This window comes from Miniopterus schreibersii, assembly GCF_964146895.1.
Source record: "Miniopterus schreibersii genome assembly, chromosome: 13".
Classification (NCBI taxonomy): domain Eukaryota; kingdom Metazoa; phylum Chordata; class Mammalia; order Chiroptera; family Miniopteridae; genus Miniopterus; species Miniopterus schreibersii.
The window spans coordinates 34,041,767-34,059,700 of record NC_138113.1 but is presented as its reverse complement, the minus strand read 5'-3'; the positions used below and the strand labels follow the sequence as shown (position 1 = coordinate 34,059,700).

The 17,934-nt window shown below is 33.5% G+C and overlaps 1 protein-coding gene across 8 annotated transcripts in view; it reads right to left on the bottom strand.

The window, feature by feature from the left end:
• Nucleotides 1-17,934, bottom strand: part of EHBP1 (EH domain binding protein 1) — a 279,331-nt gene that overhangs the window by 73,200 nt on the left and 188,197 nt on the right. For all 8 annotated transcript variants that reach the window (XM_081157052.1, XM_081157055.1, XM_081157057.1 and 5 more), the window contains one exon: nucleotides 10,660-10,803. In XM_081157052.1, coding sequence (XP_081013178.1) covers nucleotides 10,660-10,803 — 144 coding nt within the window. The remainder of the gene's footprint in view (nucleotides 1-10,659; nucleotides 10,804-17,934) is intronic.

The following is a 17,934-nucleotide window of genomic DNA, read 5'->3' as shown; positions in this document are numbered from 1 at the left end:
TGAAGCAAAGGAATTAGTAGCTTCACAGTGCCACCACTAGGAACTGTAAATACAATAGCACACAATTAGTAATGCACATGTGACTTTTTGTTCAAGGCATATATCCTTGGGAAAGCCCGAACACGATAAGGAGAACAAAAGCAACATTAAAAAATGAAATGAATAAAGATTTAAACTCTACCCTTGTGCATGCTGAGCAATAACAGAATAGGCATATAAAATACAGCTCTTAGTAATGGTGATATTATCCTGGGATGTTCAACACTGCACTGAACAGCCATATGGAAAATGTCTATGGCCATGAATAGTCACATAAAAGAAGTGTTCCTGATGCTAAGACACCTAGCCCTAGCTTCATGCATTCATGGCAATCTCAAATAAATAAGACTTTTGAGGCTAGGGGTTTGTGGCCACATAATAGAAAAGATGCTTGAGTTTTTCCCCCCTAACAATGCTGGTATTTTGTGTGACTTTGAAGATATGTTAGCAAGCTAACAATATGTTTTCTAAGAAGTCTAGTAGCCATTGTTAGGATAGCAGACTTCAAATCAACTTAAATTTAGACATCATAGATAAACTACTATTTAAATCATAATGAATAAAACCACTGCCTGTACAGAGGCATTTATGCCGAGCACAGAAATACACTGGCATTCTTCTCCTATAAAATGCAACTATAAAAAAGATTAGCTATACATTTAAAGTGTCTTACTAGTCTGAAACGGATTATGGTACATCTTCTATCAATTGTACTGGAGTAAGAAATAAGGAATATGTCAGTGCCCTGTATATACATATTCCAGCTCATATAGAGAATAAAAATCCCTAAATAAGGCAAAAATCTCACTCTACATGCTATTAAAGATTTTTAGATTTCTTTTTATAATAATTGATGCTGTAACCTTCTTTTTTCTAGTAATAGAATTGAAAATATGTATAATTAGGAAAAATAAAAATTTAGCTTGACCTCGATTTTAAAGCTTGATTCCTAAATGCTAGTCATTTAAATATAACACAGCAATTATTCATAAACATATAATCTTACATCATATACATTTTTATGATGATACATATGTAGAACACATATATTTATGAAAATTATGGGAAAAGTTTCTATCTATCGGGTTACCAAAATGATGTTTAGTGTTTTTTACCAATTGGATAGTAACTGCTTCTTTTATTATCTGGAAAAGACCTAGTGATCTTATCTAAACCTGCTACAATTATCAGCATGACAGAGTAGTCCCATTTAAATCAATATTTTCCAATTAACATCAAAAGTACAAGGTTGATGTCCCACTCCTTTCTAGCAACAAAATACCTCTTAAAGATTTAATTTGCAAAAAAGAGCAGCTTGCATTTTCTTGGTTCTTACCAAATAAGCCATTGGGATTCATTACCAAAGACCAGTGAAAAAAGTCACTGTATCTTTTTTGATTACTGGTCTTTGCAGTTAACTTAAGGTCTGACCAAAATGAAATTCCTATATAGACAGTTTTCTTCAGAGGATTCAAAGATTCCTAAAAGTCTCTGAAGACATACTGACTTGCTGCTAACTTTCAGTGTGATCCTGCTAAGTAAGTATGGGCTCCTATGCCAGTTGATTGTAACTGGTCAATCACTATGCTTGTAGATTAAATATTAGGCAAAAAAACTTCATGTTATATAACAATGTTGTAATTAATTTCTAATCTTTCTCTTTAAAAAAGCTTCCAGGTGTCTAAAAACTATCTGCAAATATTGTTATGCTACATAATTTACAGCTGAAAAAACTAAACACAAACACTTATAAATTCACTGACTGTTAAACGATGAGACTAATCAGATTGAAAAAATCATCCCAATTTTCTTTTTAGACTTTTTATTTATAAAATAGATTTTATTCTTTCTTAAAAACTTCAAAATAATAATTAAACTTAAATGCCATTATTCTGATAGGTTCAAAGTGCTTCACAAATATACTAACAAATCCAAGGGCTTATTTGGATTTGTCATCCCTTATTCTTAGAGTGTATTGATCCTAAACTTTGCATTTCAAATACAAATATTTCTTTCAGTTATCTATGTAATTATACAAGCATTATTAAATGTAATGGTGGATTTATTACATGTATTTTAAAAAGCAATTATATTCTAAAGCAAAGTATAATAAGCAAAAGAGTCTGAAATAGGCTAGCCTGTTAAATTCTACTTGTGCATTTCTTGGGAAAAAAGTGTTTAGGGGAATTGAGTGATGAAGAAAAACAGTAAAAAGAAAATACTTCCTTGAAAAAATAAAAAAAAGCTATTACATTTTTCTCAGAGTTTCTGTATATTATATAATTAAGGAGGCTCCTTTGGATTATATAATGGCTACACTGTTGAACCTGCCAAACTCCTGAGTAGTACTTTGAAAAAAATTATTTTAAGTACATATAGAAAACAATGAATAATCTAAAATTTACATTAGTAAAATATAACATTAGTAAAATTTATATTAGTAAAATATAACATGAAAATCACAGAACAATAGAAATAAGAAACAAAGAAATATAAATTCAGAGCAATGAAATGTCCCCTACAAAAAAATAATTTCAGGAAACACGTGAAACAGGTTAAATGAATACCTAAAAGCATAGAGATACAAATGAATCATGTAAACTACTTTCCCTAAAAAAGATCTAAATGCAGTATAATACTTATAGCAAGTTCTCATTAAAACATGCAATGACAGTCTTGACAAAAATTAAGAAATTAACAAGGTTTATAGTATCTGTATTTGTAAATTGCCTTTTAAGAGAAATTACAGTTCAAAACTTTCCTGAAAATAATTTAAGTAGAGTCTGTACATAAGTATCCACCAACTAAAATTACCAAGAGTTGTTTTCAGAGCCTTAGAAACTCTTTTCTCAGCCTTCCAGCCTAAAGCTAGTCTAATTTATATGAGGGAATGTTTGGTAGAGTGGTGTGATTCAAGGCAGAGTTGGGAGCTGAGGTCCCAGAATACTGGAAAAGCAGGTGTGTCTAAGGATTTGGTGTGCACATATTCTAACAACAAAGAAAGGTATCATAATGTAGGATTCAAGAATAGGAAGACTAGGATGACACAGGGAGCCTTAAATCCCAAAGTGCCAAATGCCATATCTATAACTGACTCAAGAAAGGAGATGGACAATAACTTCCTCAACCTAGTGATAATTAACTCTGTTTTAAAGACCTTCAGAGCCTGGCCAGAGTGGCTCAGCTGGCAATGTCCTATGTACTGAAAGGTTGCTGGTTCAATTCCTGGTCAGGGCACATATTTGGGTTGTGGGTTCGATCCCTGGTTGGGGCATGTACAGAAGGCAAAACCAATCAATGTTTCTCTCACACACTGATGTTTCTTCCCCACCCCTCCCCACGCCACCCAACCCTTCCTCTCTCTAAGCATGTCCTTAGGTGAGGATTAAAAAAAAAATCATAAAGACCCTCAGAGAGACAATTTCTTCTTGTTTACAAACCTTTACTACCAGGGAACTCCTTATAGCAACCCAAAATTTTCATGTTTAAGCTCATTTTTTTAAGTTGACACTCAGAAGATATGAAAAATGGCCTGTCACTGTTCCCTCCACTTATTCATTGAACAAATATTTACTTAATACTTGGTGCTGAGGATTCTTCTTAGTATTCAGCTTGTAGTTGACTGGGAGAAAGAGGTGTGTAATTAGATTACTATATGGGATAAATGTGACAGTAGAGATATGTACAACATATTAGAAAAAGATACAGGAAGGAGAATTAACTTTACTGCTAGGAGCCATGACACAGTGCTCAGAAAGGAAGTGATGTTCCAGTGGAAACTAACAAGAGAAGGGCATTTCAGGGAGGAACTGCAAATACTGGCATGGGAACAAAGAGTAGACCACATTCTCTCTGTAAGTAACTCAGTAGGGTGGGGCCATAGAACGAAAAAAAAGAGGGATGAGAGATGAAGTTAGAAGGGGGGATAGGATTTGCAATAACCTTATATGAGGCATTGTTGAATAGTTGGAAAGTTTATTCTCTTGGCAGGAGCTGGCAAAAAAGAGTTTGCACTTTCAGATACTCCAATTACTATTTAAACTATTTTCCAGTTTTCTTTATATTGTATAAGCCCATCTTTCCTTATAAGTAGATTTTTTTTCCCTTCCAATTCTTTAACACTTCTCCAAATTCTCTGGAAGTTCTCACTCTTTCTCAGTCCAGAACCAGATACAAAAGTCTCAAAAAAAGTAACCTATACTTAGAGTACAAGGATACTGTCACATGTACTATATGGGTATCAATGAGTAAAATAGCTTTACTCATTCTTACTGGTATTTATCAGGTCCTAAATCAGTGGTCTTTTAAAAGTAAATAATAGTAAGCTCTTCAGTAAACTCTTGAAGATATAAGGTCAGTGTCTCATTTATTCAAAGCTTGAGGTGACTCCTGGGTACCAACTTTTTTTTTTAAGCTCATTGGAATTCTCAGCTACACTAAGAACACAAAAAGCAGTGGGTGGCAGCAGGTATATCTCTCTCCATCAGGAACTCGACTCTGAGTACCACAGCACACCTTATGAAGGGCAAGGCAATTTACAAATAAAAGCATGATAAAATAAGGCACAGATTAAAGAACATAAGCAAATGAAAATAGTAGCAATCAGGTTTTTTTAGTTTTTTTTAGTTAGACCTGCTTTTTATTTACCAGAAGTCTTTTGATCTCTCCAGAGTGAAAGGGATGCTGACACTGAAGTGGGGATGGCATTAGTCATGGTTCCCTTACCTTCTTCGCTGTGGACACCTACTAATTTGAATGTCACACAGGAAGAAAAAAATTTTTGCCTCCATTTTACAAATGGAAAAACAGATTTAAAGAGATTAAGTAATTTCTAGTTTTAGTATCATGTAACTCACATTCAATTGTTCCAGAGATCCCCTTTTTCTTTTGTCAGCCAAGTTGGCCATACTATTTTTCTAAAATATGGACAGTACTGCTAAATAATTCCAACCTATATGTATGAGAGAGCTGCCTAGAAATGATAAAGAAAATGATCAAATTAAGAAAACTACTATGTTCTTGAAAAAGACATCAACCTAATATCAAGTTACATACTAAACTAAAAATCTGAAAAGCAATGGTAAGGTCTAATTTCTTCTGTATTTGCGAAACTAGACTTATCTGACATTTTAAATTCTCCTTAAATTATTCCTTAAATCATTTCAATATTAGCTATAAGCCACAGAGTATCAAGTGTCAAAACTAGAGCAACAGTCCCAGAATGTATTATTTCATGAAAATGATGCAACTGTTTTATTATACAAGACAACTACATTACCATATACCAGCAATGAACATCTATGTCGTTTTTGACCTAACTAAACAATAAGCAACAGTAGAACGTGCAAGAAAGAACTTTTAAATTGAGCTTAAACTGTAACTGAGAAGAGGCTGCAGCAATATCTCCCATGCCACCTGCTCTTCTTACAATATGATTTTGATGCTCCTCTCACTGAGTGGTGCAGTTCATGTTTCTGCTCCTCAAGCCCAGGTGGAGCTTTGTATCTGCTTGGGCCAACAGTAGGACAAAAGTGATGCTACATGACATTTAAAGCTAGATCATAACAAAACTATGCACATTCACCTTACTCTCTTGGGACACTTGCTCTTTAGTCTAAACCCAGCCACCATGCTATGAGGAAGCCCAGACTAGCCCAAGTGGAAAGACCATATGGAAAGGCCACATGTAGGTGTTCCAGCTGACAGTCCAGTAGAAGTCCTAGCTAAAAAACAGCCCAGACATAGTGCATCAGAAATAAACACATTTGTTTAAAAAAATAAGCCACTTGTAACACTATCTCTTTGGAATAAATATTGTTAATATTTTTATGATTTTTTTCCTTCCTGTCCTTTTCAGTGCATATATGAAAACACAGTCTCTATTATTTCAAAATGGAGTTCATATGCCAGATACTGTTTTATATCTTTTGCTCTGTACAAAATAACATTGTAAGCATTTTCCTATGTCCTTTCAATATTCTTTCAAAACACTGCATAGATCATTTTAATGGCTATATAACAAGTATATATATTTGTTATAATTTATTTCATTATTCCTATATTTTGAGTAACTGCTATTTTGTAATTTTTGCTATTACAAATAACATTATGATGAAAGTCTGCATACTGATCTTAAAAAGAAAATGAGCATTTCTTGATTAAATCTAGATGTTTTCCAGAAAGATGTAGCAAGTTACATGTTACGAGCAGTGTAAGAATATTTAACTCAATAAAGCATCACCAGCATCATGTTTCTTAAAATCCAAGATATATATTGTCACAGATATAGAATAAGAGATGTTTTAGCAATGAACTTCTGGTGTTGAATTTGCAATAATATAATTTAGCTAAAAGTCTAAGTTTTACTTGGTAAATAAAAACTCTAAGTAAAATTATTAGTGTCTTAAACAGAATAGATGACCGATAAAATATTTTTGAAAGTTTGAAGTAGTAAATAAACTGAATCAAAGAATAAGTACCTTTAAAAGTCAGGATACTTGAATTCTAAACCTAATTTGCCACTGTCTGCAACCTCAGGTAAACTTAAACACCCTTTACTAACTCATTTTCTTTATCTCTATAATGATAAAACAGTATCTAGTCCTACTTTACAAGTATGCCTGAAATATACCACAACGCTTTTAAAATATAATCTCTGAAGTCAAGTGTACAGGTTTAATTCTTGGGTCTCTTATTAGCTGTGTGACTATGTGCAATTCATTAATTTGTGTGTCAGTTTTCACAACTGTAAAACAGGGAAAATAATGCTTAACTTACATAATTGTTGTAAAGATTGAATGAGAAAACCCATGTGAGAGCATTTGAACAAACCCTAGCTGACACATAGTCAGTGCTCAATAAACATTAGATGATAATTATTAGTACATGTAAATTTTGCACATAGGCAAAGTAATTTTTAAAAATCTACTCGGCGGACAGATCATTTCAATCTCAGGTATTCTGAATTTTAAATCAACAGTTGAAAGACATAAAGCTATAAGTTTTCCATATTTTTAGAGCCTAAAATATTATGAAACAAAGTTTATCACAAATAAATATAGTATCAACAAACAAAGTAACTTTCTTTTTAGAAAGAATATTCTTTCTGTGGCTCTTCACTTGGTTGGATGATCCTTCTCACCCATCAAATCTTAGTTTAAAAGTCCCCTTCTCAAATCACTCAAACCTCACCTACTCAAATTATCCTTTAGTAGATCATGCAGTTTTCAAACTCTGTAGTTATTTACTTACTATCTGTCTCTTACCAGAATATAAACTCCATGAGGGAAGTCTTTTCTGTCACTCTGAATATACTCAGTTCAGACACTCAATTAATATCTGGCAAATGTCTAAATTAACAAATTGTTGATGTAACAGATGGAACAGGCAGCACTGAAAAAGTTGGCATAAAGGCTACAAAATTTTTTCCTTAAAAATTGCTCTCTAGATGAGTGTTTCTCAAACATTTTTATCATAACCCACAGTTAAAAATATATTTTATATCAAGACATACTAAGCACACATATGCACAAAACTAAAACATTTCACACAAAAATACTATACTTACTATGTGTGATGAATTCTGATATTTTCTATTCTATTCCTTTATATTAAAAATAAAATAATTATGTGGCTCACTAAACTGATTTTATATCATGTTATTGTGCAATAAAGTCTTGAAGTCTGAAAAACAATGCTCAAGGTCAGAGGTTATTAAGCTGGTATCTGAAAAGTATTTTAAAAAGTATGTACGGAAAGAAAAAAACTATATTTGCTCATAGATGACATGATCGTCTATGCAGAAATAAAAAAGAATAATAAGATAAACTCTCTTGGGACTAATAAGCAATTATAGCAAGGTTGTAGGACACAAGGTTATTATACAAGACAATTGCCTTCCCACATGCCAGCAATGAACAAGTGGAATTTGAAATTAAAAACACAGTATCATTTACATTAGCAGCCCCCAAAATTAAATGCTTAGGTATAAACCTAACAAATTATGTACAAGATCTATATGAGTAATACTATAAAACTCTGGTAATGAAATCAAACTAGAACTAAACTAATGGAGATAGATTCCATATGATGGGTAGAAAGACTCAATATTGTAAAGATGTTCATTCTTTCCAACTTGATCTATATATTTGATGCAATCTCAATGAAAACCCCAAGTTATTTTGTGGCTATTGGCAAATTGATTCTAAAGTTTATATGGAGAGGCAAAAGACCAAGAAGAGTAAAGACAATACTGAATGAGAAGAACAATGTTGGAGGACTGACACTACCTGACTTCAAAACTTACTATAAAGCTACAGTAATCAAGACAGTTTGGCGTTGGCAAGAGAAAAGACAAATAGATCAGTGGAACAGAATAGAAAGCGCAGATACAAACCCCACAAATATAGTCAACTGACTTTTGACAAAGGAGCAAAAGCAACACAATAGAGCAAAGACAGTTTTCAACAACTGCTGCTGAAACAACTAGACATCCACATGCAAAAATGTAAATCTAGACACAGATCTTACACCCATCACAAAACTATATCAAAATGGATTGTGGACCTAAATGTAAAACACAAACCTATAAAACTCCTGGAAGATAATACAGGAGAAAACCTAAGTAATTTTGGGTATGGTGATTTCTTTTTAGGTATAACACCAAAGGCATGATCCATGAAAGATAAAAGCTGGATTTCATTAAAATTAAAAACACTTCTTCTCTGCAAAAGACAATGTGGAAAGAATAAGAAGACAAGCCGCAGACAGGGAGAAAATATATGCAAAAGACACATCTGATAAAAAACAACAGCAACTGTTATCCAAAATATACAATGAACTGTTAGAACTCAACAGTAAGAAAATAAACAACCTGATTTTAAAATGGGCCAATGACCTTAAGAGACACCTCTTCCAAAGATAATGTACAGATGGCCAATAAGCATATCAAAAGATGCTCCACATCACATGTCAGCAGGGAAATAAAAACAGTGAGATACAACTATACATCTATTAGAATGGCCAAAATTTGGAACACTGACAACATCAAATGCTGACAAGGATGTGGAGCAGAACTCTCATTCATTGCTGGTGGGAATGTAAAATGGTATGGTCACTTTGGAAGACAGTTTGGCAATTTCTTACAAAAGTAAACATACTCTTACCATACAATCCAGCAATTGTGCTACTTGGTGTGTACCCCAAGTTGTTGAAAACTTATGTCGGCACAAAACCTGCATGTGAATGATTATAACACCTTTATTCATAATTGTCAAAACTTGGAAGCAATCAAGATGTTCTTCAGTAGGTGAATGGATAAACCATGGTACATCCAGACAATGAAATATATTATTCAGCGCTAAAAAGAAATGAGCTATCAAGTCATGAAAAGACATGGAGGAACCTCAAATACTCAATACACAAATGAAAGAAGCCAAGAAAAGGCTACATACCATGTGGTTACAAACTAAAACATTCTGCAAAAGGCAAAATCCTGGAAATAGTAAAATTATCAGTTTGCCAGGAGTTGGGGATTGGGAGAGGGCTGAATACGTGGAACACAGGATTTTCTGAGTAATGAAAGTATTCTGTATGATGCTATAATGATGGATACATGTCATTATACATTTTTCCAAACTCATAAAATGTACACCAATCATGACCATAATGTAAACTACGGACTTTGGGTGATTATAATGTGTTAACATAGGTTCATCAGTCGTAAACAATGTGTTGTTGTGGTGGAGGATGTTGTTAATGGGGAGGCTATACATACGTGGGTATAAGGGATATATGGGAAATCTGTACCTTCCCCTCAATTCTGCTGTGAAAATTTTTCTAAAAAAAGTCTTAATTAAAAAAAGATCATGCAGTTTTATGTATTGTGAGTTTGCTGGTAGGGCAGGGTTGTCATAGTTTTCAGATTCATGAAGAGGTTTATGGACCCCTAAATCTAAGGGCTTCTACTACTATATGTTCATTATTATCTGTGAAGCACTACACAAAAATATGTATAAAAATGTGGTTTAACAGGGATGGCAGTATATGAGAAAAGAACATGATTCTGAAGTCTGATGAGGCTGAGGTTCAAATCCTGGATTCATCATTTACTGACTTTGCAATCTTGTTCAGATTACCTCAACTATTAGCCTTAGTTTTCTTATCTGGCAAGTAGCTTGAAAATCATCTTCATGGGGTTAAGTAAAATTAAAACTATGTAAAACATCCATTATAGTACCTGGGATATTTGGTAGGTATTCAATAAATAATAGGTATCATTATATTCTAATATTTTCAACAAAATTAACTCTGTGGACACAAATATAATCTTAAACAAAGTACAATTAAATTACAAAATGTAAATTAACAAAAAATAGATTATTCATGTATGTGCAGAAATTATACTCCAGATCTTAACCTTCCTCATACCTAACACTGCTGTATAGAAATAACCACAACATGCTCCTCCAAATACGACTTTGTAAGTTCAGTAATGTAACAAATATCCACAATATACAAAGTATGTGGAAAAGTAATTTAGCAAAAATGTAAATTAATTAGTACCCTCACCCCCATGATTAAAATGAACAACTTATGGTTTTTAAACCCAATGATCCTCACATCACTTAGCTGCCTGCTGCAGAGTGCTGTGGCCGCACTGGTATTCTGCTTACTCCCTGCCTTTACAGCTGCATCTCTTCTTGCTTGCTCCAGTAGAACTCTTGCTCTTTCTTTAAGTTCTTCTTGTCGAGATAACATTCGTTGCTTAAAAGCAAAGATACAGAATTAGAAGCCTCAAGGAAAAAAAAAAAAAAAAGAGAGAGAGAGAACATGTATTCTACATTTGTAAACTAATCAATGGTTATACAACCTGTCAAAATAACAGTTTTGGTTCAGTCATTCATGGTATCATTCATGGTAAAGGAAGAGGTGATAAACAGTAAGCCTATTACTTTATTTGGTGTAATACAAACCTACATTATAAATTTGTTGTATATATCACTTTTGGGTCTTTCTGTGATCTTTAATATTTTAAAATAACAATTTAAACTTTTTTCTGTAATCTTAAAGCAAGGAATGATTTTTCTTAAAGCATACAAGTCAGTGGTTTTTAGTATATTCACAAGGTTGTGAACCATCAACACTATCTAATTCCAGAACCTTTTCATCACCCAAGGTTTTAAGAGGATAAACAAAATTATTAACTTAATATACTTGAAATGTATAAGTTATAAAAACAGATTTTAAGTTCATGTTGATAAGACATAATAGAATAAAATTGGTTATTGCATTTACACTGTTTTCAAATCAACACTTTCCCTTAAACAGACAGAATTAATGAAATGAACATTGAATTTACAGTCTAAACATCAGGTGTTAATCCTGATACGTGATGTAACACTAAACAGGTCACTTAAAAACAATACTGTATTCCATTACATGATATTTAAGAACTTTGGAGTCAAATATTAGTTCCATCATTTAATTGTGGGCAAGTTACTCAAACTGCCTAAGCCTCAGTTTCCTCATTTATAAAATGGGAATAAAAACAGACCAACTCTCAGTAAGTACACTGTAAAGATTAAGTGAAGTAGAATAATGTACTGAGGACTGGATAAATGTTAACTATTATTATTATTTTTAAAACCTCTCAATTTCCTCATATTGAAAGGAGGGGAGATCATCTTTAAAATATCACTACCTCTATCTAAATTGTGATTCTAGAGTCCTTTAGGGATTTCTATCAGCTACATAGATGTAGCAAAAACCTGCTTTGGTCTTTAAAGCACATAAATACATTTTTTTCTGATTATAAATGCAATTCATATTAATTATAGAAATTTTACAAAATATGTAAAAGTAAAACGAAGAAAAATAAAACTAATTGGAGGCATCACTCTCCCTAATTCCAAACTATATTATAATGCTATAGTAATCAGAACAGTATGGTAGTGGCATAAAAACAGATACATAGATCAATGGAAAGAAACAGGGAACCCAGAAATTAACCAATTCATATGGATAGATAGTCTCTTCAATAGACAGTTTTGGGAAAACTGGACAGCCACATACAGAATTAAACTAGACCACTACCTTACACAATACAGAAAAGCTAACTCAAAATGCATTAAAGTCTTTAATGTAAGATATGAAGCCATAAAACTCCTAGAAGAAAATAAAGGCTTATGGTAAGCACCTTGATATTGGTCTTGTTTTGGTGATGCTTTTTTTTAAATTTGACACCAATAAGCAAAGGCAATAGAAGCAAAATTTAATAAGTAGGACTACATCAAAAAATACCATTAACAAAATGAAAAGGAATTAAAGAGGCTATCTGCAAATCATGTATCTGAGAAGGTGATACTATGCAAAATATATAGGGAACTCATTACAACTTAATAGCAAAAAAAAAAAAAAATCCAAATACAAAATGAGTAAAAGATCTAAATAGGTGTTTTTCCAAAGAAGACATACAGATGGCCACAGGTACATGAAAAGAGGCTCTATATCACTAGTTATCAAGAAAATGCAAACCAAAACCACAATGAGATATTACCTCACATCTGTTAGAATGGCCATTATCAAAAAGACAAATGAGTGTTGGTGAGCATGTGGAGAACTGTCTACTGTTGATGGGAATGTAAATTGGTGCAGCCACTATAAAAAACAGGAGCATCCTTAAAAAATTAAAAATAGAAATGTCATTTGATCCAGCAATTCCACTTCTAGGTATTTACCTGAAGAAAACAAACATACTAACTCCAAAAGATACAGCTGTCCCTCAGTATCCATGGGAGACTGGTTCCAGGATCCCTTTGGGTGCCAAAATTTGTGAATGCTCAAGTCCCAAATACAAAATGGTAAAGTATGTGCATATAAACCGCACATATCATTTCATATACTTGAATTATCTCTAGATCTCTTATGATACCTAATACAACGTAAATGCTATGTCAATGAATAGTTGTCATACTGTATTGTTTAGGGAATGACAACAGGGAAAAATGTTCAGGATAGATGTAACCATTGTAGGCCTAACTACATAGTACATGCCAGCAATACCACAATTTTTTTTTCTCCAAATATTTTTGATCCACAGTTGGTTGAATCTGTGGATGAGGAACTTGGTGATACGAAGGACCGACTAAATATATATGCATACTTATGTTCATCGCATTTTCTCATGTCATTATTTTTTTGAAAACATGGTTTTAAATTGTCTACCTAGCATTCTGTTACTATTCAGCCATTAGAAAGAATGAAATCTTGCTATTTGTGACAACACGGATGGGTCTTGAGGGCATTATGGTAAGTGAAGTCAGAGAGGAAAAGATAATTACCATATGATCTCACTTACATGTGGAAGCTAAAACCAAAGAGAAAAAAACTACTAACCCGTCCCCCCAAAACAAGGCAATAGATTGGTTGTTCCAAGAGTCTGGGGGTGAGAGGTGGGTAAAATGGGTGAATGCAGTAAAAAAGGTACAAACTACCAGTTATAAAATAAATAAGTCAGGGGAATGTAATATACAGCATGGTGAATAAATCTTAAAATTCTAATCCCAATAAAAAATATTTTTTGTAACTATGTATGGTGACAAATTTTAACTTTTATTGTGGTGATCATTTTTCAATATTTACAAATATAGAATCATTATGTTGTATACCTTTATGCAAATATGTTATATGTCAATTATACATCAATTAAAAAAGAAAAATTTTAGAAACTAATTAAAAATATATATATATATATTTAGCAATCTTGGTACCCAGAGGTAATCACTGTAGAATCATGCTTTTCTCCACTTAGTGTTCCATTGTATTTTCTCATGCCCTTGAATATTTTTTTGAAAACATGATTTTAAATTGTCTAACTAGTACGCCATTAATATAAATGCATCATATTTTGTTTAACTCACCTTATATTACTGCATATTTAGGTTGTTCATAATTTTTCACTATCATAAACAATGCTTTTATGAACATCTTTATATGTAAGTCCTTTTTAATTGAATTTATTGGCATGACATTGGTTAGTAAAATTATATAGCTTTCAGGTATACAATTCTACAATACGTCATCTGTATATTTGTGTATTTACCACCCAAGTCAAGTCTCCTTCCATTACCATTTACCCCCTTCTACCCTTTTCTACCTTTTCCTACCCCCCCCCCCCCCGGCAATCACCACTCTGTTGTCTGGGTCCATGAGTCTTTCTTTTTTTCTTTGCTTAATATCTTCACCCTTCTCACCCAGCCCTCAACCCCCACCCCTCTGACAGCTGTCACTCTGTTCTCTGTAACCATGAGTCTGTCTCTACTTTGTTGGTTAGTTATTTTGTTCATTAGATTTCACAAATAAGTGAAATCATATAGTACTTGCTTTTCTCTGACTGGCTTATTTCACTCAGCATGATACTCTCAAGGTCTATCCGTGCTGCTGCAAAAGGTAAGATTTCCTTCTTTTTTATGGCTGAGTAGTATTCTATTGTGTAAATGTACCCCAGCTATTTTATCTACTCCTCTACTGATGGGCACTCGGGTTGCTTCCAAATCTTGGCTATTGTAAATAACGCTGCAATGAACATAGGGGTGCATATATTCTTTCTAATTGGTGTTTTGTGTTTCTTTGGATACCTTCCCAGAAGTGGAATTGCTGGGTCGTAAAGCAGTTAATTCCATTTTTAATTTTTTGAGGTAACTCCATACTGCTATCCACAGTGGCTGCACCAATCAACATTCCTACGAACAGTGCATGAGGGTTCCCTTTGCATGAGGGTTGGCACATCCTTGCCAACACTTGTTTGTTGATTTATTGATGATAGCCTTCTGACAGGTGTGAGGTGATAGTTCATTGTGGTTTTAATCTGCATTTCTCTGATGATCAGTGATGTTGAACATCCTTTCCAATGTCTACTGGCCATTTGTATGTGCTCTTTGGAGAAGTGTCTATTCAGGTCCTTTACCCATTTTTTAGTTGGATTGATTTTGATTTTTTGGTGTTCAGTTGTATAAGTTCTTTATTAATTTTGGATATTAACCCCTTATCAGATGTATCATTGGTGAATATGTTCTCCTATTCGGTGGGTTCTCTTTTCATTTTGTTGATGGTTTCCCTTGCTGTGCAAAAACTTTTTAGTTTGATATAGTCCCATTTGGGTTTTTTGTTTGTTTGTTTCCCTTTCCTGGGGCAATACATTAGAAAAAATATCCCTACAAGATATATCTGAGATTTTATTGCCTGTTTTCTTTTAGGATTTTTATGGTCTAACATATAAGTCTTTAATTCATCAGTCTAACATATAAGTCTTTAATTCATTTTGAGTTTATTCTTGTGTATGGTGTAAGAAGGTGATCTAGTTTCATATTTTTACATGTTATCTGTTCAATTTTCCCACACCATTTATTGAACAGACTATCTTTATCACACTGGGCTCTCTATTCTGTTCCATTGATCCACATGTCTGTTTTTATGCCAGTACCACACTGTTTTGATTACTGTGGCCTTATAGTAAGTTCTTGTCTTTTTTAATCCTCACCTGGGGATATGTTTATTGATTTTAGAAAGAGAGGAAGGGGGAGAAACATTAATCAGTTGTGTCCCATAGTCCCCAACTGGGAATTGAATGCAATCTAGGTATATGCCCTAACTGGGAATCAAACCCGCAGCATTTAGGTATACAGGATGACACTCTAACCAACTGAGCCACCTCGACAGGGTTATATAGTATATTCTTATGTACAGTTCTGAATATCTCCTTAGGAAAAATTCCTGGAGGTAGAATCTATGAGATAAACATTTTAAAGAACTTAATGTACATTGCTAAATTGCCTTTCAGTAAAGCTATCTGCTTTATATATGAGCTATGATTATTCTTAGTGCTATTGTGGTAAAAAAACAAAGAGATATTGTGACAATAAAGCTTACGAGCATAGACTTTGGAGCAAGACAAGGTTGGTTTTCAATCTGAACATTAATGCTTATTATGTGACCTTAGGCAACTCTGTAAACCTCAGTTTTCCATACATAAAATAGGATTCAATCACTTATCTCACTGGTTGTAAATTTAAGAGAAATGTGTAACACATACAATGGTAATCACAAGTACGAGCCACTCAAATGCACATTATGACTTTGTTAAGTCTATGCAGTCACACTAAATTATCAAATTTCCTCTAATCTAGTGCCATTATTAGATTCACTAGTATTTTATGAATTACTAAGAAAGAACAAACACATTAATTAAACTCTAGCATACTATTATAAGTAACATCTTTATTTCAGAGAATTCTAAAACGATGCATATCTTAAAATTGATGAGATACAATAAGAAAAAGAAAAACGTATTTTTAATTGTCCAAAATTTAACTGCTTTATAAAACACACACACACTTCCAAAACAAAAACAAAACCTATGAAGCATTAGCACCTATATTACAACTTTTAGTGCCAGACAATACTTTTGCCAAAAACTTTAAATTTACCCTAAGCAAAATTCTGACCAATAAACTAATGGCCAGTAAACAAATATATATGGAGTTGTAAATAGAGCTAAAAGGGCTCTAAGAAATAATTTCATTTCACATATATGGAAAATAAGACTTACAAAATTTAAATGGCTAGTTAACATATCACACTGGTAATCATTGGCAAAGCCAAGATGATATTCCAGGTTTACTGATTCCCAGTCCAGAGGATTTAAAAATTCTAAACGTTAATTTCTAGATTTAACTAAATACATTTACCTTAAAAATAAGGATTAAAGCCCTGGCCAGGTGGCTCAGTTGACTGGAGCATTGTTGCATGCACCAAAAGGTTGTGGGTTCGATTCCTGGTCAGGGCACATACCTAAGTTTTGGGTTTGATCCCCCATCAAAGCATGTATAGGAGGCAACCAATCGATGTTTTTTTATCACACTGATGCTTCTGTCTCTCCTTTCCTCTCTCTCTAAAATCAATAAACATATCCTCCAGTAAGGATAAAAAAAATCAGGATTAAAAGAAAAACCTATATTGGATATTAGAACTTAGGCTTACCAAAATTCTGCAGCTGTCAATGACTAGATGCTCATTGATTATCCACTATGTATGGACGTTATGATGTCCTTGAAGGCTTTTTTGTCCTGAAAGTTCATGTACCTAGAACCTTTGTTTTGAAATTTTTGATTAGGAGAACAGGAGCTTGCTTTGTTAGCTACTACTATATTTCTTTGATTCTAAGATGCACGTTTTTCATTAATACCTTTGAAAACTTAAAACTGATGGCATCTTACAATCTCTGTTATACAGGTGGTAGTTAAAATACAGTCATCAATGCCTACATATGTACCTACTTGATATTTTTCGTGATATGACTGCAATTCTTTGATGTTTCAGGTAACAATTACTTCAGTACTACTTGAGAATGGAAATTAACTCCAGGTTATGGTCTAAAAATCTTTTGTTGGGACCTTCCAGCAAGGTCAAGAAAGTGCTATTATCAATGAGTATTAATGAGAGGAAAAATCCCAGAGACAATTGTGGAGAAATGCTGCAATTCAGAGGTTTTTAAACTTTTGGCTTTAGAATCCCTTTATATGCTTAAAAATTATAGAGGGTCCCAGATTAAAGATGGTGGCAGACTGAGTGGAAGTTACACTGACACTCTCCCAGGATAAAACTGGAATTACAACTAAAATACAGAAATAACATCCTGAATAATCAACTGCAACTGAAAATGAGCTGGAGAGCACCCTCATAACCAAGGAGGAAAAGTAGAGACTGCACAGAGACTGGTAGGAAGTGCAGAGGTGCAAGAGGGGCAGCAGCTGAAGGTCCAGAGGGATATCTCAGCTGTGGGGAGATCCCACTGAGGACTCTGGGGCCTAAACCCCAGGCTGGGCTTCCCAGCCAACA